General features: G+C 43.0%; 1 protein-coding gene across 1 annotated transcript in view; it reads left to right on the forward strand.

Annotated features, from left to right (window-relative positions):
* Window positions 1–23495, forward strand: part of LOC134290234 (uncharacterized protein K02A2.6-like) — a 63110-nt gene that overhangs the window by 30583 nt on the left and 9032 nt on the right. The window contains exon 6 of the mRNA XM_062857307.1: window positions 21357–21515. Within this exon, the coding sequence (XP_062713291.1) occupies window positions 21357–21515 (159 nt within the window). The remainder of the gene's footprint in view (window positions 1–21356; window positions 21516–23495) is intronic.

The raw sequence follows: 23495 nt of genomic DNA on the forward strand, positions 1-23495 counted from the left end.
GAGGAAAGATAGGGCTACTATATACAATAATAAAAAGTTGGGTCGGCCATATTGATTTTGGCCGCCATCTTGGATTTTTATACCAAAATAGTTTTTTCACCATGAGGGCAACCACCGATTTTCAAAATTTTTGCATCAATTGAAAGCTGAGGCATTTATACATAACATATCAAAAAATTAGAGATGTCTTTTTTTCCTATCAAAAGTTATCTGCAGTTTTGTAAATTAAGCTACGTTTTCTCCATACATTTCCATGCGCACCGACAACGACATGCAACAGCTTCCGAGTTTACGCCTGCATGTATACACAAAGGCGCATGTCGCAAAATTTGGCCAAATCGGAGTTTCGTTCCCATTTTTGACTGTTTCTCAATGATGCGGGCATTGCTTTCATAACTTTTATAGTGTTTTGAAAAGCTTAAACCTTCAGCTTTCCATTAGTGGACTCAGAATTTATATTCGTGTTCGTAAACACTGCGAAATAACGCTGCATTTATGTAAACGGCCGGCACTGGGCCCAGTGCGCAAAAGTGGCATGATTCACAAAACGGCAGATAACTTTTGAAAGAAGAAAAAGACATCTCTAATTTTTTGATATGTTATGTATAAATGTCTCAGCTTTCAATTGATGCAAAGATTTTGAAAATCGGTGGTTGCCCTCATGGTGAAAAAAATGTTTTGGTATAAAAATACAAGATGGCGGCCAAAATAAATATGGCCGACCCAACTTTTTATTATTGTATATAGTAGCCCTATCTTTCCTCTTTTCAACAACAATTTGTTTTGAGGTGGTTTTTGGAGAAACTTTTGAGTTATAACGGTTTAGGTGAGCCACCATTTGACCAAAATCGAGGGGTCTGCAAAAATGGTTGTGGCTCAAACTAACGGGGGGTCCACCAATTTGAGTAACCAAATGCATTTTTCTTACTTTTTTAGTGAGGGCTTTCAGAAAATCGGCACCTTAAACATTTTTGAAGACAAGGTGTAAATAGTGGGCCGGTCTCAGTGAGAATTACCCATATGCTAGCAGTTGCCAACGATGGTATAAGACATGTTCCAGTACTATTGCTATGAATATTTCAGCAACTAAATTCAAATCCTCCATTTCAAATTCATTTCACTCTCCCAACTCAAAAATTTTCTAAGTCCAAAAAGTCAATTTTTTTCCAAAAAAAATTTTTTGAGATAACACCAGATCTCGACGTTTCATGCACTTTTAAGGCATTTGGCATCAAAAAAAAAATCGTTTTCGAAATTTTCATGTATCTCTACCTTGGGATATTTTTCGTGTTTCAAAACAGCCAAACTTTGACCGCTTTGGGCCACCCCTTAGCGAAGTCCGATTGAGCTGAAATTTTGCATGGGGACTTTTTTTGAGGAGACGAAACTTTTGAGCACTACCCGTTTTTGAAATTCGATGGTCAAATTTTTCCCATACATTCCATTGGCACCCTAATGTGCATGTTCAAAATTAAGGGCCGTTTTTTTTTTGCTGGTGATGATACGGCTAAGACCAGGGTTGGTCCATCTCGCCGAAAGTTAAGGACCGTTTCTTCAACTACAGCATCATTAACGTACACTGCCCACACGAAGAAAGACCTGATGACGAGAAAGAAGCGTTCTACGCGCAGTTAGAGCGACGATGGTTGCTCGCCGCGTGACGTGAAAATCGTTGTTAGCGCCATGAACGCGCAGGTAAGATGGGAGGAAATGTAATGACCGCTAATCGGGCGAAACAGCTAGCACGCCGCGTCGTATCGAATGATAATGGCCAGCGTGTAAACTTTGCAATCTCCCGTGGTATGGTAGTCCGAAGCACTTTCTTCACCCGCAAAGATATCCATAAAGCCACCTGGAGATAACACGACCATCAAACAGAAAACCATATCGACCACGTTCTAATCGACGGTAAATTCTTCTCGGATATAACCAATGTCCGCACATACCGCAGTGTGAATATAGATTCGGATCACTACCTAGCCGCTGTATGCATGCGCTAAACATCGAGCAGCTACGTAACGTAGAAGTGGCTCAAGACTACGCGCAACAGTTAGCAGTGGCTCTACCAACGGAAGAGCAGCTTGGCGCAGCCACGGTGCTCCATTTACCGTTATTATAAAATAAAATATACCATCAAAACCTGAAAAGCCATTCTCTTTATTTATCTATCCTACACCTCTGGACAAATTTTTAAAATCATCGTTGGGCGAATTTTTGAGTTACGAACTTTAAAAGGGCCTAACCTCTAAAAAATCGAGTTTTCTATTTAAATAACACCACATTTCATGAAAGAATCATGAATTAAAGGCATCAATAAGAGAAATTATCATGAACAACATTGAAATTTGGTAGTATGCATCCATATGAATATCCCTGGAGTGCATTTCGTATCAAAATTTGTCATTACGTCAATATACGGTTGAAGTTCTTAGGGCCTATAGAAAGCAAACATTACATTGGTGTAACAAATTCAATTAAAAGTATATTGTATTGTGATTCCATATGTCAATAGATGTTCATATTACTCTCCGTCAAGGCGATAGTATTTACATGCTCAGCACCAACATTTCAAAAGGACGTAACTGATCTTCAACACAATATCTTCTCCCATAGCAGATCGAATCTCATCTTTCCCAGGACACCAACAACCACTATCGGAAAGAATTGCATTTCCTCCGTCCAGTAGCGGTTGTACATTGCAACGGAGAGATAAAAGTTTGGTTTCGGCAAGCAGTTCCGCCATTTTGAAATGTTAGCACCGATATATGAAGAGCGTACGCTCTCTATACAGAAAATCTGCTTTAAAAACAATAGTCAAATATGGCCAACCACAAATTAAACAAAAAGAAATATGTCTGTGTGCCAAACGATTTAAGTTAAAAGTATAGAAAACCAAAATATTGAAAGGCCAAAAGACAAAAAGTCGAATCAGGCTTCAAATAATCACACATAAAATGCTGCATGAAAATTCTTTCTTTTTTTTTTGAAATTTGTAGGTAAGACCTTTTGTCCCTACTAATTTTATTTTTTTCGACCTACTATTACATTACCAGAAAAATTATCGCGCAAATTTATGCAAAAATGTAAATACATAGAAATGCGCGGTTACATTAACATTTAATCGTTTCGGTGTCTTCTGCGCGGTCAGTCATTAGCTATTTTCCGCATTTATTGTAGAAGACACGAACACGATATAATGTACGGGCGATGATCTATTAACGATTTTGAACATTTTTGTGCGATAATCTACGGCGAATCGCGCAATATTGTCTTCGATTTTTTTTTGCATTTCTACGTTTTGTCTCCTCAGCCTCAGCATTTCAAGAGCGCGTAACTGCTTTCCAAAACAACACCTTTTTTTAAAGCTGTGGCGTGGCACTTCTAGACAAAAAGAATGCTCCTCTTTCGATGGCTTACATTAGAGGGGTGACATGCAATCTACATCCATAGAAGAAGGAGCCGTATTATCAACTAGTTACGCCCTTCTGAAATGCTGAAGCTGAAAAGATAAATCGTACAAATCTAGAGCAACATTTGAAAAGGGCATACAAGCATTGGTAAACAATGACTTCACACGTCGCTCCTGAGCCCCCATGAACTTATTCACACAAACTAAGACAGTTTTCAGATAGAGCAAACATCGATTTTTCGGATAACGGTGTTCATTTGCGTGGGCGGGCTGCTGTTAGGCCCTCGAAGCGATTACGAAAAAAGGCACAAAACCTGTTGGGCTCTTTTCAAATGTTGCTCCAGAAATGAAATAAAAAATGAAAGACAATAGAATAGAAAAGTTAAATTAGTAGGGACAAAAGGTCTTACCTACATATTTTAAAAGAAGAAAGAATTTTCACCCAGAATATTATGTTTGATTATTTGTTGCCTGTTTCGACTTTTGACTTCTCGATATTTTGAATTTCTATTCTTATAACTTAAGATATGTGGCACACAGACATATTTCTTTTTGTCTAATTTGTGGTTGCTCAAATATTTTTGACAAATTTTGACTATTGTTTTTAAGGCAGATTTGCTGTATAGAGGGTGTACGCGAAACGGCTTGCCGAAACCAAACCTTTATCTCTCCGTTGCAATGTACAATTACTACTGGACGGAGGAAATGCAATTCGATCTGCTATGGGAGAAGATATTGTGTTGAAGATCAGTTACGTCCTTTTGAAATGTTGGTGCTGAGCATGTAAATACCCAAGTAACAATCAGCATGCCTTGAAGGTTTATTCATGTTTTATCCTGGTTTTATACGAGCATGTCAAAAAGCTAGTTGTTCTAAATTAGTTTTATGTGGTAGTTTTTTACTTTGAACCTTTGGCGTTCCATAAAACTATCATATAACTTCTGCTATAAACATCTTCAGTTAAAGACTTGCAAGTAGACATGAATTGGTTTTATCACATATTATATACCATTTCAATAAAACTTGCATTTGCGGTTGATGTCGGAGAGATTTTTTTTGTAAACAAATACACAAAACTGTGAGGCAATGCATAAAACCAACAAAAGATTTCGTGGCCGTAACATAAACCAAAAAAATGCTGTGATTAAACCGCTAGTTCTATCATGAGCTCAGTTATGACTACCTCAGGAGGGTTAGCCCTATTGGAGGAATCATCAGGAACACAGAGTTTTATCAGAAAAATATGTCGCCAAGCCGGGATAATTCATGTAAATACAGAAAAATTATTACTCAATTTTATGATTTCACGTACAGCATAAGATCAAATTAAACCATACAACACGTTTCCGTCATTTTATTTTGTCACAAAAATTACATAATGTCTTTTAAACTCCGCTGTGTTGAAAAAACCTCTTTTGCACCCAATTCCACCGAGTAAATTAAATACATTTAACTTCCAAATTATGCATAGTTTGTGTGGCGCACTTAGTTTTTGTCATTATCACAGTCACATTCACCACAAATTTTCCGTGGCATGTCTCCTGACACGTATTAAATAGGAAAACAAATCTGAATTCCATATCTGCATCTTTCCAATTGATGGCTGGATAAACAACCGAGCATTATTTATTCTGACGATCGAACATTGAGAGTGAAAAATAATCAAAACAATTATTTGATAAGTCAGAAGATGGTTTTATTTAGAAGATTGATAAAACTATGATACAACCCGAAATCCTAAGCCGGTTTGCATACGAAGTCCTGTAGACCCTAATAAGACTGGGCCAACTAACCACAACGTGGGCTTATTGAGGCATACAAGAACTCGAAAGCATTTTCAAGTCGGCATCAATGGTTTTATGTTTAGGATTCTTGAATCGCTAAAAAACTTTGATAAAATTAAAATTGTTACTTGGATACTATCCCCTTGACGGAGAGTAATATGATCATCTATTGACATATGGAATCACATTACAATATACTATTAATTGAATTTGTTACACCAATGTAATGTTTGCTTTCTATAGGCCCTAAGAACTTCTACCGTATATTGACGTAATGATAAATTTTGATACAAAATGCACTCCAGGGATATTCATATGGATGCATACTACCAAATTTCAATGTAGTTCATGATAACTTCTGTTATTGATGACTGTAATTCATGATTCTTTCATGAAATGTGGTGTTATTTAATAGAAAACTCGATTTTTTAGAGGTTAGGCCCTTTTAAAGGGCGTAACTTAAAAATTCGCCCAACGATGATTTTAAAAATTGGTCCAGAGGTGTAGGATAGATAAATAAAGAGAATGGCGTTTCAGGATTTGATGGTATATTTTATTTTATAATAACGGTAAATGGAGCACCGTGGCAGCTACACTTGAAGATGGCTGGAGGGACATCCGATCCGCCATCAGGTATCAGAAGGCCGGCTCCAGAGGCACATTTGTGCCATGCCAAGAGCTGTACCGCGCTAAGGACACTCGGAAGTTCTACGAGAAGCTGAATCGCTTGCGCAGACGCTTCGTGCCACAAGCCGACATGTGCCGAGATAATCACGGGAATATTCTCACGAGCGAGCGTGAGGTGGTCGAGAGGTGGCGGCAGCATTACGATGAGCACCTCAATGGCGACGTTGCAAGTACTGGAGGTGGCGAGGTAACAGATCTAGGTGTACGTGCGCAGGGCGAATGATTTCCAGCCCCTAACCTCCAAGAGATTAAAGAGGAGGTTGACCGGTTGAAAAACAACAAAGCCGCTAGTGCAGATCAACTACCAAGCGAGCTTTTAAAATTCGGTGGAGAAGCACTAGTGAGAGCACTACACTGGGTAATTACCAGGATTTGGGAGGAGGAAGTATTACCGGAGGAACGGATGGAAGATATCGTGTGTCCCATCTAAGGTACACCGGGGCAAGATGAAACACGAAGTTTTGAAATAGTTTTCAATACAATTTGGATTTTTTTCTTTCGCCGAAAGATTGTTTGAATCAAAAACTATGTGTTTTGGCATTCAAGCTGTTTACCATCATTGGATAACATCATGTCAATCCGTTGTTTCATCTTGCCCCACTCGGTTCAACTTGCCCCGGTGTACCTTAAAAAAAATGCGACAAGTGGGATTACGGGAACTACCGCGCGATCACACTACTGAGCGCTGCCTTCAAGATACTCTCTCAAATTTTATGCCGCCGTCTATCACCGATTGCAAGACAGTTCGTGGGGCAATATCAGGCTGGATTCATGGGTGAATGCGCTACAACGGACCAGATGTTCGCCATCCGCCAGGTGTAGCAGAAATGTCGCGAATATAACGTGCTCACATATCACTTGTTCATCAATTTTAAAGCGGCGTTTCATACAATCGATCGCGACCAGCTATGGCATATTATGGACGACCACGGATTTCGATGGATCGATGGATCGAGTGCTGTGCATAGTTCGAGTATCAGGGACACTCTCGAGTCCCTTTGAATCTCGCAGAGGATTGCGGCAAGGTGATGGTCTTTCGTGATTGCTGTTTAACATCGCCTTAGAATCTGTCACAAGGAGAGCGGGGATAAATAACGATTTTCATGAAGTCCGTTCAGCTGCTTGGTTTCGCTGATGATATTGGTATTATTGCTCGTAAATTTGGGACGATGGCGGAAACGTACATCCGACTTAAGAGTGAAGCCAGACGAATCAGATTAGTCATTAATGTGTCGAAGACAAAGTACATGATGGCAAAGAGCTCCAGGGAAGAATCAGTGCGCCCGCCACCACGAATTTCTATCGACGGTGATGAAATCGAGGCGGTTGAAGCATTCGTGTATTGTGCTCACTGGTGACCACCGACAATGACACCAGCAGAGAAGTTAAGAGAAGCATTGTGGCAGGAAATCGAACTTACTTTGGACTCCGTTGAATTCTACGATCGAACAAAGTTCGCCGTCATACGAAATTAACTATCAACGAAACGCTGATTAGACCGGTTGTCCTCTATAGGCAGGAAGCATGGAGCCTACGTGCAGACGACAAACGCGCCCATGAAGTTTTCGAACGGAAGGTGCTGCGTAGAATCTACGGCGGAGTGCAGATGGGATGTGGGGAAGGCGAATGAATCACGAGCTACATCAGCTGCTGAGAGAACCAACCATCGTCCACACCGCGAATCGCGAGGCTACGGTGGGCGGGTCACGTCATCAGGATGTCGGATAACAACCCGACTTAAATGGTTCTCGAGAGTTATCCGACCGGTACAAGAAGACGTGGTACGCAGCGAGCTAGGTGGGTCGATCAAGTGGACGACGATCTGCGGACCCTTCGCAGAGTGAGGAACTGCAAACACACAAAAAAAGTATTGAAAAGGTGCTTTTATACCTATATGTAGGTTTTGAAAACGTTCTATCGTGATGTGCCTTAAAATAATTCCGGTTACCTATCTCCTCTACTACAAGACAATTTTGGTAAATATGCAGCACGAGTTTCCCATGCTATATATCGCACAAAGCCATTGGGTTTGATAAATGTCCGGTTCTGCAAACCTCCAAACAAGCAACGCGATAATGGTGTCACCAGAAGCAAATCTAAATCAATTCCGCTTCCACAAATAACAACGTTATTAGGGGGATTTGGCATGAAATGCCGAAGTAAATGAGATGTCGAGTAAAAAGTTTTCTTTCTTAATTGTAATCAAATCCATTCCGTATCAAATCATTCACTTGACTTGTGCATAAATATTCCTAAATAATTACTTAGTTACATTGGATCTTCTGAAATGCACTACTTAAAAATAATGATAGAAAAAAATAATTATTAGCGGTAGACTGTGGTTCTGGAATCGAAACTCTCAATGGTATAACCTGTACTTAGGGTATAACTACAAAGAATGACGTCCTCCTTTAGGTGCTGGTAAAAACATATGACTGAAACAATGTTGTAATGATTAACTATGTACAAAAAGTTCGTTAATTCTCTACACAACAGGGCAAATTTACGGAGATCGTTAAAAAATCTGAGGTTTTTTTTGCCAAAATGACTTAGGGTATTATTTGCAGGTTTGTTCTCATCGTCATGTGGGTTTTTTGTCGGTCAAATTGCCTGAAACTTGGCCATATCATTCGGCTTGGTTGGGAAGGATTTGTGGCCAACTCTTGGTTCAACAGGTTTCAAAAAACCCCTCATGACGAAGAGAACAAACTGCCGAAAATACGTAAGTTCGCCTATTTGGTGAAGCACTAGATTTGTAGTTATGAACTGGATTTCTGTACGATGAGTTTATGAATTAATTGTTTCCGCAAAGATATTGTGCAATCAGTCAGTGGTAATATTCTTAATTTCCCAAGTAAACTCGTCGTACACAGCTAGCCGCGTTCGGTAATTTTTACCGAAATCTCAACAGCTGAACGTTCGGTAATGGTTTTCTACCGAAATTCTGTAAAAACTACCAAATTTCGGTAAAATGTTATCGTTTATCTGTCAAATTTTAACGAAGTTCGGTAAACGTCACCGAATTTCTCCGGTAAAAAACTTAACGGTTGAGATTTCGGTAAAATATTACCGAAGTCGGTGATTTTTGCTAAGTGTGTACGATTTAACCAACCACGGTTTAAGCCCCTAGGATTTGCGTAGTAGGAATGAACTGAAATTTGAAGCTTTGAAAGAATGTGATATTTCAAAAGCAGCTACGTCCTTTTGAAATACTGGTTCCGATTTATTCTGCCTTTATAGTTAAAGGATAACACACTATGGTGACGATAGACGTAGAGTTTTAACCCCAATTCAAGGTGTCAAGCGACCCGTGCTGAGGAATGAGTGATCGAGGGGGTGAAAAAGATGCTCGATCTTTAACGGAGCCTGTGGGGTACCTGGGCACCCCCCACAGTAAGCTGTCCCTTACCGCGTTAATGCAGGGCTCTGGCGTGGTGGACATTCTTTCCCGTGCTACTCGTGGGATTTAATCATGAAGTCAAATAAAAATCAGAATCTAGGTGGAAATAGTGGTGGGATCAACCCCTTCGCAAGAAGCGGGTTGATGAGATCTCCGACAAGGAGAAGTGAGGAGATAGGCGCTGGGAGTTGCGTACGCAGCTCAAGCGTGGGTGCTCCAGTCCACTTCCCGGCAAGCCAGCCGGTGGAGGTTATGGACGGAGCGTGGTTGTTGAGGGCCGTCAACCGAGGATCCAAAGGACGGTCCGCAATAGAGGTGGCTGAGCAGCAGCTTGGCAAAATCATCGACTTTGCGTCCACTAAGTCGAACATAAGCAAGGACCTGAAAACGGCCTTGCTTCGACTTAGGGCGTCGATCGACGATGCCAAGCAGGAGCACGCGGCACTCGCGTTGCTGACTGCTGCAGCAGCGGAGCCTGCAAATGAGAAAGTGCCGAAGTTTACCCAAACGGAGGCCTTCTCCTTCGCAGGAAGTCCGAATAAGGCGGAAGCGACTGCTCGCGACAAACGGGGCAAGCAATCGCAGAAGCGGGCGAGGCAACCGTCAGGCGAGGAGCTGTCTGGCGGTGCCCGCAAGGCCAGGCGAATCATTACCCCGAAAGTCGGTAATAATGCCGGAAGGTCGGACCCCAGCCAGGGTTCCCGGAAAGCTGGGAAGGGTGGGCCTGAAAAGGCTGGCCCGTCCTGGAACGATGGGAACAAGGGGTTGCGACCGCTAGTGGGCCCTCAACAGCCACAGAGTAGGGCGATCCAAGGGGAGGACCCCCCTTGGACGAAGGTAGAGCGGAAGAGGAAGAAGAGGGCGAATCCGCAGGTAGTAGCGCAGGACGCCAAGCCAAGGCGTAGGAGGGCAGGTGCCAAGCGCGAGAAAGGCGACGCTATCGTCATCAAGACGGAACAGTCCAAGTACTCGGACGTCTTGAAGATGATGCGAAGCGAAGCCAAGCTTGAGGGTCTTGGAGCCGACGTACGCAGTATTAGACGTACTCGTACGGGCGAGATGATCCTGGAGCTGAAGCGCCAGAAGGAGCACAAGGGCGCCGCCTATAAGAGGCTGGCAGAAGAGGTCCTTGGTGAGGGTGTGCAGGTGAGGGCTCTGACACATGAGGCGAATCTGAAGGTCAAGGACATCGATGAGATCACCGAAGTGGAAGAGCTCGTCACGGCACTGCGGCAACAGTGCGATGTGCAGGTGGCCGCCGCAGCCGTTAAGCTACGGAAAGGGCCAGCAGGGACACAGATAGCTTTGGTTCAGCTACCTGTGGCGGACGTCAAAAAGTCCGTTAAAGTAGGGAGCATAAAGGTGGGTTGGTGTGTATGTCACCTGACATTCCACGAGCCACCAGAGGTTTGCTTCAGGTGTCTGGAACCAGGACACAAGTCGTGGGACTGCAAAGGCCCCGACAGGCGCAAACTGTGCAGGCGATGCGGCGCTGAAGGTCATAAGGCCCAAAGCTGCACGAGTCCGCCCATCTGCATGATCTGTACCGGGAAATCCTCGAACAACAGACATCCGATGGGTGGTCCAAGGTGCCCGGCCTTCAAGAAAGCCGCAGTGAGCAACAAATCACAGTGCAGGTAACGCAGCTGAACCTGAACCACTGTGATGCGGCTCAGCAACTGCTTTGTCAGGCAGTTTCTGAGTGGGAGACGGATATCGCCATCATAGGGGCTGTCCATAAACCACGTGGTCATTGGGGGGGGTTCGGCCAATGACCATTTTGTATGGACAAAAATAAAATTTTGTATGGACAAATGACCACGTGGGGGGGGGGGGGGTGTTTGAAAAGTCCCAAAAAAATGACCACGTGGTTTATGGACAGCCCCATATCGGACCCATACCGAGTACCCGCCGGCAACGGCAACTGGGTCGCGGATGGGACCAGAAAAATGGCGGCGATATGGACGACGGGAAAATACCCCGTTCAGGAGTTGGTGTCTACTACCTTCGTGGCTTCGTGGTCGCCAAAGTAAACGGGGTCTTCTTCTGTAGCTGTTATGCGCCTCCGCGGTGGCCGATCGAGCAGTTCACGCAAATGCTGGACCGCTTAACGACCGTGCTAACAGGGCGAAGGCCGGTGGTAATAGCAGGCGACTTTAATGCCTGGGCCGTGGAATGGGGAAGCCGTTTCACGAACCAGCGGGGTCAGATCCTGCTAGAAACACTGGCCATCTTAGATGTCGACTTGGCTAATGTCGGTACCAAGAGTACCTTTAGTCGAAACGGAGCGGAGTCAATTATTGACGTGACCTTTTGTAGTCCTGGCCTAACAAGAAGTTCGAACTGGAGAGTAGATGATGGCTACACTCACAGCGACCACCTGGCGGTTCGCTACAGTATCGACTACAATAACAGCAGACAGCGGATAGAAGAAGAGGCGGCTAGGCCAAGGCCAAGCCCTCGCAGGTGGAAGACATCATACTTCGACGAAGGGGTATTTAGGGAGGCGCTCCGCCGTGAGCGAAACTTAATCGGTTTAGACGGCGACGAGCTGGTAGCGGTGCTCTCACGTGCGTGTGATGCGACCATGCCTAGGCGAGTCCACCCTAGAAATGGGAGGCCACCGGCTTACTGGTGGACCGACGCGATTGCGGACCTGCGCCGCGCCTGCCTACGGGCTAGGCGGCGGATGCAGCGAGCACGATCAGAGGAAGAGCGAAACGAACGGCGGGTGGTGTTCGCCGCTGCTAAAGCCGCGCTTAAGACCGAGATAAGAGCAAGCAAAAAGGCCTGCTTTGAGGGTCTCTGTCAGAGTGCCAATACGAACCCGTGGGGTGACGCCTTCAGGATCGTTATGGCCAAGACGAGAGGTGTGATGGCTCCTACAGAGCAATCTCCAGAGATGTTGGAGGGGATCATTGGAGGACTTTTTCCGCGTCATGATCCTAGTCCTTGGCCTCCTTTCGTAGGACAGCCGGGGGCTGGGGCTGGCGATGAGGAGAGGGTCACCGATGTGGAACTTGCGGGGATAGCTAAGTCCCTTAGCGTAGGTAAGGCCCCAGGTCCGGACGGAGTTCCGAACCTAGCCTTAAAAGTAGCTATTGCAGAGGCTCCCGAGATGTTCAGGTCTGCTATGCAGAAATGCCTGGACGAGGGAGTTTTCCCAGAAGCTTGGAAGAGGCAGAGCCTGGTACTATTGCCAAATGCGGGGAAACCACCCGGAGACCCGTCGGCATATAGACCAATATGACACGGCGGGGAAGGTGCTCGAAAAGATCATCCTCAATAGAATGTTGCGGTTCACCGAGGGCGAAAATGGTCTTTCGAGTAACCAGTACGGCTTCCGGAAGGGGAGGTCCACCGTAGACGCTATCTTGTCGGTTACAAAAACCGCCGAGAAAGCACTCGAGCCTAAGAGGAGGGGAATTCGCTTTTGCGCGGTAGTGACTCTGGATGTAAGGAATGCGTTTAATAGCGCCAGCTGGTCTGCTATTGCCGATGCGCTCTTGCGTCTGGGGATACCGGAGTACCTGTACAAGATTCTCGGAAGTTACTTTCAGAATCGTGTACTAGTCTACGACACGGAGGTGGGTCGGAAGTGCTTTCACATAACCTCAGGAGTCCCGCAAGGTTCCATCCTGGGTCCGGTGTTATGGAATGTCATGTACGACGAGGTGTTGAGGTTAGAGTATCCAGTGGGAGTGGTGATTGTCGGATTTGCCGACGACATTACGCTCGAAGTCTACGGTGAAACGATCGAGGAGGTAAAGTTGACTACCAACCACTCGATCAAGGTTGTGGAGGCGTGGATGCGGTCCAGGAAACTGGAGCTGGCTCACCACAAGACAGAGGTGACGGTTGTTAACAACCTGAAGTCGGAGCAGCAGACGGAGATCAGTGTAGGAGACTGTACTATCCTGTCAAAGCGCTCCGTCAAACACTTGGGCGTGATGATCGACGATAAGCTTACCTTCGGTAGCCACGTCGATTATGCCTGTAAAAGAGCCTCCACAGCTATTGCGGCACTGTCCCGGATGATGTCCAATAGCTCTGCGGTGTACGCCAGTAAGCGCAAGCTTCTGGCTAGTGTTGCTACATCCATACTTAGGTATGGCGGCCCGGCGTGGGGCACCGCGCTAAGTACTAAATGCTACCGACGGAAGCTGGAAAGTACTTACAGGCTTATGTGCCTGAGGGTTGCGAGCGCGTACCGTACCGTGTCACACGACGCTCTCTGCGTCATTACTGGTATGGTGCCTATCAGCATTCTTATCAGTGAGGACATGGAGTGCTTCGAAATGCGCGGCACAAGAGGCATACGCAGGACTGTCAGGATGGCCTCTATGGTCAAATGGCAGCGCGCGTGGGACAGTTCCACCAAAGGAAGGTGGACCTATAGGTTGATACCGAGGGTAGATAGTTGGATTAATAGGCGCCACGGGGAAGTCACATTCCACCTGACACAGGTCCTTACAGGTCATGGTTGCTTCCGACAGTATCTACACCGTTTCGGGCATGCGGATTCTCCCGAATGCCCAGTGTGCAATGGTTTAGAGGAAACGGCGGAACACGTTTTTTTCGTGTGCCCGCGTTTTCGCACAATGCGTGACCGCATGCTTGCCACATGCGGGGAGGACACAACTCCGGACAACTTGGTCCAGAGGATGTGTAGGGATGAGTTTGGCTGGAACGCCGTTTCAACGGCTATTACCCACATCGTCTGGGAGCTACAGAGGAGGTGGCGCGTGGACTCGGAGAATGGCTAGTCCAGATGCAGTACAAGAGGTGGTCCAGGGGTTCGGAGTCGGCTTCGTAGGTCATACCGGTGCCCTGCGGTCGAGATCGACCCTTACAACGATTAAGTGGCCGCGGAGAGGAAGTCCCGGTAGTGGTGCTGTCGTGGCGTCGGTCTACTGGGTTGGATCCGAGCCCGCGGTTGGAAAGGGGTCCCCGGCAAGGGTCGGGGTAGGTGAGATCCTGCTGTCTGCAACCTACGGGTGCATCTGATAGGGCCTGAAGGGTAGTGATACCCTTCCTTACGGGCAAGTCAGATCGGGTTGCACGTGGGCATCAGTTCTTGATGTCCGCTCAGCAGTAGGGCGCGGGCGGGGTTGACCCTGCCCGCCTTCCGAGGACAAAGGGAGTGGCGAGGACCACTCGGGAAACTGGCTAAGCGCCAGCATGCTACCGTGATGGACTCTCCAAAGCGAGTCATCGATGTTCGTTGCTGCAGGCTACGCAGCTAACCTTGTGGGTGCGATGTGCACTAGCCCCTCTCTGAAGCAATACCTTCTTGGTGGTTCCGGAGAGACGTAGGGTTTGGCGACCATAGGAATGGTTTAGTGGGTACGAGGAGAGAGTAGTCCTGGATTTTACTTTTGTTGTAGAAGACGGCCTGTCAGACCTACACTACCCTAACCTTCTGTTAGGGTGTCTGTTGAGCAGATTATCCCCCTATGGTTTAGAAGGAAAAAAAAAAAAGACGTAGAGTTTGTGTGGCATTTTGCACCCTTTTCTCCTACTAAACATGTCCAACGACCTGCGGATGTATTAGCCAAAAGCACAGCCGAAAGCAAAAGCAAGGTTTAGTAATAATTGTTATGATGTATGGCATATCGGGGCACCAACTGGGATGGGGTTGACCGTTTGGTTCGCATACCATATTCGCATTCCAAACACCAGTAGCCAGCCAGCAGAGTGACACTCGCTTGCGGAATAGATATGAGCCGGACAATAACATTATGTAACGAGCACAATGTGCAAACGCTTAGACCACAGTTTTCTCCTGCCGCCGTTCGCCACCCACGACGGCCCATTCAATCTGTTTGCTGTTCTTGATCCTGGCCGTGTACCATAAAACAGAATGAGGAGAGAGGGAAAGGGTAATAGGGCCAAAAGTAAAACCGCCTTTTAGTTGGTATGTAGTCCATAGAGAAAGCCATATATTCCCTTATCATACCTTTCGTGTGGCTAATGTTCACAGGTTTCCGCGGCCAGTCCAAAGCGGCACAAAATAGCGAGTAGTTTTCCGTTCCACGATGAGCGGTGAGCACTTTTCTGCTCGCGAGAGTGAAAACTCTTACCGTCAGTTGGTGGAGAGGCTCATTGAGAAAATTCACATTTTCTCGTGGGAGCAACTCACGGCGTCGTCAAGGATGCGAGCACGTATCGTTCGTCACTGATGCACGTGTCTGTATGAGTGATAGAGGGAAATCCTTATCCATCCGGTGGCTAAAAATAGCAAAATCTACACCGAGTAGATGTATCCATTTGCGGGTAGAGTGGGTGGTGGGTGGTCAAACGAGACGGCGAAGTGGGTTGATTGATGCATATTGTGACGCGAGACGGTATCCACACTTCGACAATATTTGTTTCAATCAAAGCTGATGCATGCTTTGCCATAAATAATGATACATAATAACTATTAAGGGCCGATTTCTTCACACTGGCTTAAGCGTTAAGCCAGGTTTAACTGTATGGGTAAGCCTGGCTTACCGGTTAAGCCGAGGTGAAGAAATCGGCCCTAAATCATTCAGAATATACACAAGTACAGAATGTAGAATTACCGTAACAACACAGCATGTGATATACACACTACTCAAGCAGAAAAGAATAGCATCACCTGGATATTTTTGGACTCCAATAATTTCTGAGCCCAAACCTCCATAAAATAGAGCCCAAAAAAAAATTTTGGTCTGCCAACTTGAATTTCGGAGTGCTATACTAGATGTACTGAATACTGGTAACTACTTTTCAACGCTGAACATCTTCCAAATATACCAAATTTGCATAGTTTTAGAGATTATAAGGTATGTACTCCATAAAAAAAACACCAACATGAATTTTTGTCAATCTTGGATTTTCTAGTCACCATTTCTAAAAGACATCTAACGAGCGGTTGCACAGACTGAACGGTCACTAACATGAGACAACCCAATCAACACGAAATCGTATATGATGTAGAATAGGATGCTAAAGTGCGTAGGGTAAAACACTAGATTTCGCCCCCCCCCTAAGATTCTGCACTAATTTTCGCCACTTCATACATAAAAAATGGAATTTGTATGGAGACTAAAGCAGTGGCAAAGTCTAGTGCTACTACCCTGCGTACTTCCTTTTAACCGTGTGTCAAGTGTACGCTAATCGCCTTCACTTTAGTATTAGGGTAAACAGGTATAATATGCCCCCCTAAGCAGAAATGGCAATATATCAGAAACTGCCCAAGTAACAATTCAAAATCATTAATAAGCATGTCAGTTGATTAAATGTGCTACAAAGGCGCCGACCGTTGAACAAGAGTTTCTGTTGAACAAAATGGCGCATAAATGTTTCATGCAGTGGAAACTGCACGTTAGTTAAACATATTTCTGCTCATTGAATAACCAATGGTATAAAAGTTGAAAAACAGTTGCTTAGGTATTCACATCATCTGTCTAATAGTGTTCTAATAATGATAGAATACAAGCTGCTTCCAACGTATTAGATGCCGTTATTCCACATAAGATCTTCGATGGAACAAGTAGCTTATTTAAAATTTAACAACTTTTGCTTGATCATTTTATTCAACTACACTAATATAGCTTAACAACAAGATGTTACCATGTTTCTTCGATACAAATGTTACACTTTTATTCAAGCAATGTTGATTAGCAGTGGTACTGTGTCACTTAATAATCGTTGTTCGCCCTGCCCCTTTTTGTAAACACAATTGCTGATTAAGAGCCTAAGAAGAGCAACCGCGGCTACAAGCTTGAAGACCAAACAAACTTCTTGCAGCAGCCTCAAATATCACACTTTTCACACTTTTAAAAACATTCTGACTCACCTTTTACACTACACGCTCCAACGACAGCAAAATCGGCAACAAAAACACCAGAAAAAGCAGCTGAAGTAGATTCTGGATCCTTTGTTTGCTATGGACAATCTACTCTATCCACTTTGGTGCCACCGGTCAAACCGGGCTCATCTTCCTTATGTTCAAAGCTGCCTGGAGATATACACAAGTTTTACACCTTCTCCTCCCAACACAAAACAGGAGCAGTGGAAATAAATAAAGTTCACTTGTTTGGACGTTCAAATAAAAAAAAAGTACCAAGCGATACCAATCTTACAACACAACACCGTGAATTACCGACAGACTAGCAAAATAATTAGCATGCATGCCTTATGATTAAACGTTGCGGTTACAATTATTCAAACATTAATCAACTTCATTGTTTATGAAGACAATTAGTTGAATAAAATATTTAAGCAATTTTTAAGCAGCATATGTACGGTAATGTATTCGACTCAGGGATTGAATATTTATATACTGCTTTAAATCTGCCGATTCATGTAATTCGGATTGAAGCAGAGCGGATGCAGACGAGTGTGAATCCAAAGGTCCTGAGTTCGAGTCTTTCCATTGATGTGATTTGTCCCATAAAATGTAATAAAATAAAGATCAGAGAGAGATATTCCAGACACAAATGCAGAAATGCAGAAACCAAAATCATTTTTTCATTTTATTGTTACAACGATATTGAAGAAACGTTTAAGAATCGTTTTTGTAGCAATTAAAAGCATATCTATAAATAGAAATAAATTTCGTAAGTTGTATCACGGCTCCAGCATGTTTTGATTGTATTATGGTGAAATAAATATCGAAGAAAGCTTGTTATTATGCACTATGCTGCAACCATTCTTAAATAATTAAACAAATAGCGTCATACAACATTGTTTAATAAACGTTGAAGAACAGTTTACGATGTTTGTGTTAATTGCTGATGGTTCTAACGTTGAACAAGAGTTCCACAACCGATGTACGATCATTGGATAAACATTCATTTCATCGTACTTATAGAACGGTTGACGTTGAATAGATTCTCATTTTTGGGCGAACTAGAGTTGAAGAACAGTTTTATTTCAAAATTATTCAAATATAATACGACGTCCAGTTTAATAACGTTGGTTTGAGAAACATTTCTTAAAGCAAAAATTGTTTCTTGGGTGGCGCCTTATTCCATCTATGGGTCACTGCAAATCGTTGTTACTAAAGTTAGTGAAGTGTTGCATGCGAACTTTTGCTTTAGAGAGGTGGCTATGGAAGCTTCGAAACGTTTTTCGAAATCGTTCCGAAATTTGCCTTTTCAAAACAAACGGGGCAATACGCCCCATCAAAAGAAAAACATCCAGCCCGTGATAAAACTGTCCCAGGGGATAATTCCACTACATGCTTAAGGACTGTTCATTAAAGAAAGTGAACATCTGTTTACCAATAGTTTAGAGTTAAAACTAAACCAAAAATTGTGAATTTTTGCTCAGTGTGTAAACATATTGTTCACTTCGGCAACACATTCAAAGAAAACGAAAAAAGTGAGAAATTTTGAGCGATGGGTTGGATTAGCTTAGCGACTAGCAGATAAATTCTGCACAAATGGTGTTCCAAAAAGTTGTCGTTTTGAGATCTGTGTACTAGTATCACTTCCGGTACCGCAATTTTTCAACGCTGAGCAGGGGATAGATGTGCTGGATGATGTAGGGTACATCAGAACCGAAAAATTTGAAAAAAGTTTTAGGTGTGACAAGCCAATTGTTCATGCGGCCTCAACAGTTCTTCGTAGTTCACAACAGGAACAATCAACGGTGAAAAACAACATAAAGGAATGCATTAACCCTCAGAGCCCCAGGACAAACTTCTTATTTTTAATCGTCTGATACTCAGGATCTGTAAAATATAGAAATAAGCGGTTTTCACTATGATCGATGGGAAGAGTTGTACTTTATGTAAGAGTAGTTGTCAAACCGGAAGTCCATGTTTGAACCTGCTTTTGCACCGGAAATAAGTGTTCCCTGGTGCAATGTTTTGGCGAGTCGTCTATGAATCCGGTATTTTATAATAATTCTGAAATCTTTAACAACTTGAAATGGTGGGCCAACGCAAGAACACAATGCTGAGGCTGCTTTCTAGCATGAGTTACATCTGAAACTTGGTCCCAGGAGTGTACTTCCGGTAGGACTCCCTAAGACCCAATTTCGTGATCATAATCATTTTGCACCTGAAAAGATGATTTTAGAAGTTTGGTGTCTATGAAGAATTTGTTTCGTATATTTGAGCCCTTCTTTTAAAAGTATCACTCATGTGATTAATCCACCTAAAATTGAAACACGGGTCATACTTTCAACCAACGAATTATTACTTGATCATTGCATACTTCTAGGCGTTTATCGGTTTCTGTCCCAATTTACAAAATTGATTTCAATTTGTGAAAGCACGCTTCGCTAAGAAATTAAAGACCAGATTTAGATTCCGCCTTGATTGATCTACCGAGAATTAACATCTAATTATTGAAAAAGTAGCCAAACGGCAGCTGTAGAACATATCGCCAAACATAGCACCAGGGAACACTTATTTCCGGTGCAAAAGCAGGTTCAAACATGGACATCCGGTTTGACAACTACTCTTACATGAAGTACAACTCATCCCATCGATCATAGTGAAAACCGCTTATTTTTATATTTTACAGATCCTGAGTATCAGACGATTAAAAAAAAGAAGTTTGTCCTGGGGCTCTGAGGGTTAAAAACGACTTCTACCCATATATCGAAAAATACGGATCCTCCATTGTTTTGGTCGGATCTGGCATCCGCTCATTACGTTTCTTCTACACTAGAGATGCTCAAGACGGAAAAAGTCGATTTTGTCGAAAAATGGCAAAATCCACAAAACTTCCCTGAACTGCGTCATGTGAAAAGATACTGGACAATAATAAGGCGGCATCTCAAGAAAGATGGAAGAGAAGCAAGTTGTGTTGATTGCTTCAAGAAAATTTGGTCTGCGGCACAACGAAATCTTACGAAGAAAGTTGTGCAGAATCTAATGGGAGGTATCAAGAGGAAAGTCCAAGCGTTCTTCAGAAATGCGAAGTAAATGTTCAAACTCACGTGAATTCGGCCACATGTATGTTGATTGTATTAAATAAAAAATAAACTTATGAATTTGTTCGAAAATAAATATTTTCTATTGAAAAACAGGTGTCCACTTTCTTTAATGAACAGTCCTTATCCTAGGAGGGTCTTTCAACAAGTGTTGTAACCGTTCGGTTCCAATATTTACTTGTTGGCTCCACCACCAATCATTTTGCCCAATTTTCCCCTACCAAAAATTTACGTAATGGAACATACACACTCATTTGATGCAAAACACGAATGAGTGCGTGTTCCGCTTTCACATCGTACAAGGTGGATGAGTGCAGATTCAATACGAGCAGTTTGAGCTCGGGGAAAAAAAAACAGCCCTGTTCAAATTGAAATCGCCCACAGATGGTGCTACAATGCAAAAGGATGGACTAGCATAAAATTGTAACATGAATGCCATATTGGAATATTATGTTTAATGGCATGTTATAAAAGATGGGGGCTTGGATGATTTTAGGCTCTTTTCTATTTGTGATCCTCAAAAGGAATTGTTAGTGCGCGCGTGTGTTAAATGTTATTTGTTGAGGTCAAGTTAAATCCTCAGTTTTGGTGAAACTTTTTATAATTTTAGTGTTGTTTCTTTAATTTAGGATCTTATATGTTATTAGTAAAACAAAAACGAAAAAAGTAAAATCAACAAGAATATCGAAAGTGCGTTAAAGTCAAGTGTAAAAACGGTTAGTTATTCAACTATAAAATTACAACCTACAGCTAATATATACAATTGAATCTAGATAAAACCTATACTAGTACACGAACAAAGAAAACTACGAAGACAAACAAGTAAAATAACAGAAAAAGGTAATTATTAGCTATATAGAAGTGAAAAGTGAGGTTAGGTTCAGTGGCGTCGCTAGGGTATTAATCCGTGGTGGTTAGGTCCATGTTACGGGCCTTTTTTCTGTTTGTGCTTCTTCCTGAGTTTCCACTAGGTTCATAACCTATAAGAAGATGCGTCCGGAAGATGGTGCGTGCCAAAGCCTGGATTAGCCACGAGTTGCTTCCACGCTGAGCCCAGCGTAGAGTGTGTGTGTGTGTGTGTGTGCAGTTCTACAGCCGCCATTGACTAAAACCGAAAGCGACGATCTTCATCTGGCCGGCACCCCGGCTCTCCCGACAGAAAGTGACGATCTTCACCCGGCCGGCTCCCCGGCTCTCCCAAGATACCGGAAAGGCCACTACCCCGTTTAGTAGTCGACCGTGGCAACCCTATCGAGTCTACATCATCCGCTCGACGCAGGATCGATCACCAAACTGGACCAAGATCCATAGTGAGCCAGTACCACGAATTCAGCATGCACGTATGTACCCTAAATCTGTGACGTCACAAATAAAACCATTGTAAATAGAGCTTGCCTCAGGAGTAGTCCCTATAGGAAAGAGCAACCCTGAGTTGTATGATTTTTCACCACCCTTGTTACGTTTTCCGGGTTCACAAAGGAACCACCAGGCCTCGCCTTTTGTGGATCATTGCTTGTTGTATACCCCCCCCCCCCTTTTATACTGGTCAATTCTGAGCCTGTACACCTCTGTCGGCAATATTCTTGTAATTTGCTCCTGCTTAGATTGGTCATTCATCGCTTTGTATATGGGTGTGTTAGAAATGCCTTCAACGACCCTGAAGATCCCTATCCCATGAGCTTCCGAGTTACAGTGTTTAACTACATAAAAGTTGCAAATAACACAAGCGAACAGAACTAGCTTCGTTTACAATGAAGTCAGATCACAAGAGGTAAAATATTACGCCAAAAGCCTCGATTTCAGACTTTTTGATATTTTTATTGCTTTTCGGTACCAATCCACTAACGGACCAGCTTGATGGCAATAATTCTTCAATATTTGTAAGGGGGGTTTTACCCCGGTGGGGCGCATTATACCCTTTCACCCTATATTCAACAGCATATGCGATCGTGTGTTGGCTGGGAACGAACAACACACGGAACCCCCAGTGGTCCAGTGGAGAATTTTACGTTTAACGAAATGTTTTCACCGGCTGAAGCGGGTGAACCCACACTCCGAGATATAAGAGTGACGCCCCTAACCGCACGGCCACAAAGTTTACATTTTAAATACGAACAAAATACGTCCGCATGATAGGGTTTTGTGAAGTGTGTCGCATGATTGGATTATGTACAGCAGAGGTTCCCAAACTTTTTGCTATCACGGCGCCCTTTGAAATTTCCAAAAATGTCGCGGCGCACCAAAAATTTTAAAACGTTTTTTTAAATTATAAACAGCTTTCACTTTAAAATGTCAAAGGCAAATCGTAAAACACTTCTTATATCATGTTTTCTTAAAATTCAGAGAAAATTCGGAAAACTTTTTTTTTTTAATAATTTTCTCAAAGATTATTTTATATATGTTTGTAAGATTTCAAAAATCATGTTGATTTCATCATAGGAGCTTTATAAAAGAGCAAAAAACTCAGATGTACGGGTAAAACAAACTGCTACTTTTGAATAATTCAGCCAAAAATTTTGAAGCGTTTACAATAATTAAATAATTCAAATTGAAATAAAATGACTTCACAGAACTTTACCAAAATTCCAATATTTTACGGAAATTGCAAAGCAACACTTTCAAACATTTTTATTTATTTTGGAAAATTTCTGCACATGAAGAGATTGTAGAGAACCTGTCAGGTGGGCTTCGATGGAATTTTTTATTGAAATAAAACCTATGGACAAATTATAGTTAAATCAAAAGCTAAGCTGAAGCTTATAAAGTCTAAAAACAATTTTAATAATTTAAAATTTAAACATTATTTAATATTGCCAAATAAAGCTTGGTTGAATGGCCAGGCCATATTTCATGATTTTTATTATAACACGGCAAATTTTACCGATATGCCAGAGCCGGTTCTATTATATTCCTATAGAAAAAAAGAACTTCAAAGAGAACAACTTTCTCCATGACCCCTCCTGACCGAAAAGCTGGCTACACCCTTGGTTATACTCTATAGATAAACTGAGCTCAAACAAAGAGATTTCCTTATCGATTTTATTCCTTTACATGCATTGGCAAAAACGTGCAAATGGTTTAGGCTCCGCTATGCTCATGTAACGCCCGAGCCTTTTTGTTTTTTAAAAGTTTGCAACGATTTTTTGAAGCTACAATTCACAATATAAGGAATCAAAAATAGACATTGCAGTTTCTGAAGAAATTAACAATTTTGGAACTAGCATGTATTCGAAGATGTGAAAATGCAGGACTAACCAATCCAAACCACTCCGCCGAAGGCTCCAACTCGCTAGGACGC

The sequence above is a fragment of the Aedes albopictus genome, chromosome 3, assembly GCF_035046485.1.
Source record: "Aedes albopictus strain Foshan chromosome 3, AalbF5, whole genome shotgun sequence".
Taxonomy (NCBI): domain Eukaryota; kingdom Metazoa; phylum Arthropoda; class Insecta; order Diptera; family Culicidae; genus Aedes; species Aedes albopictus.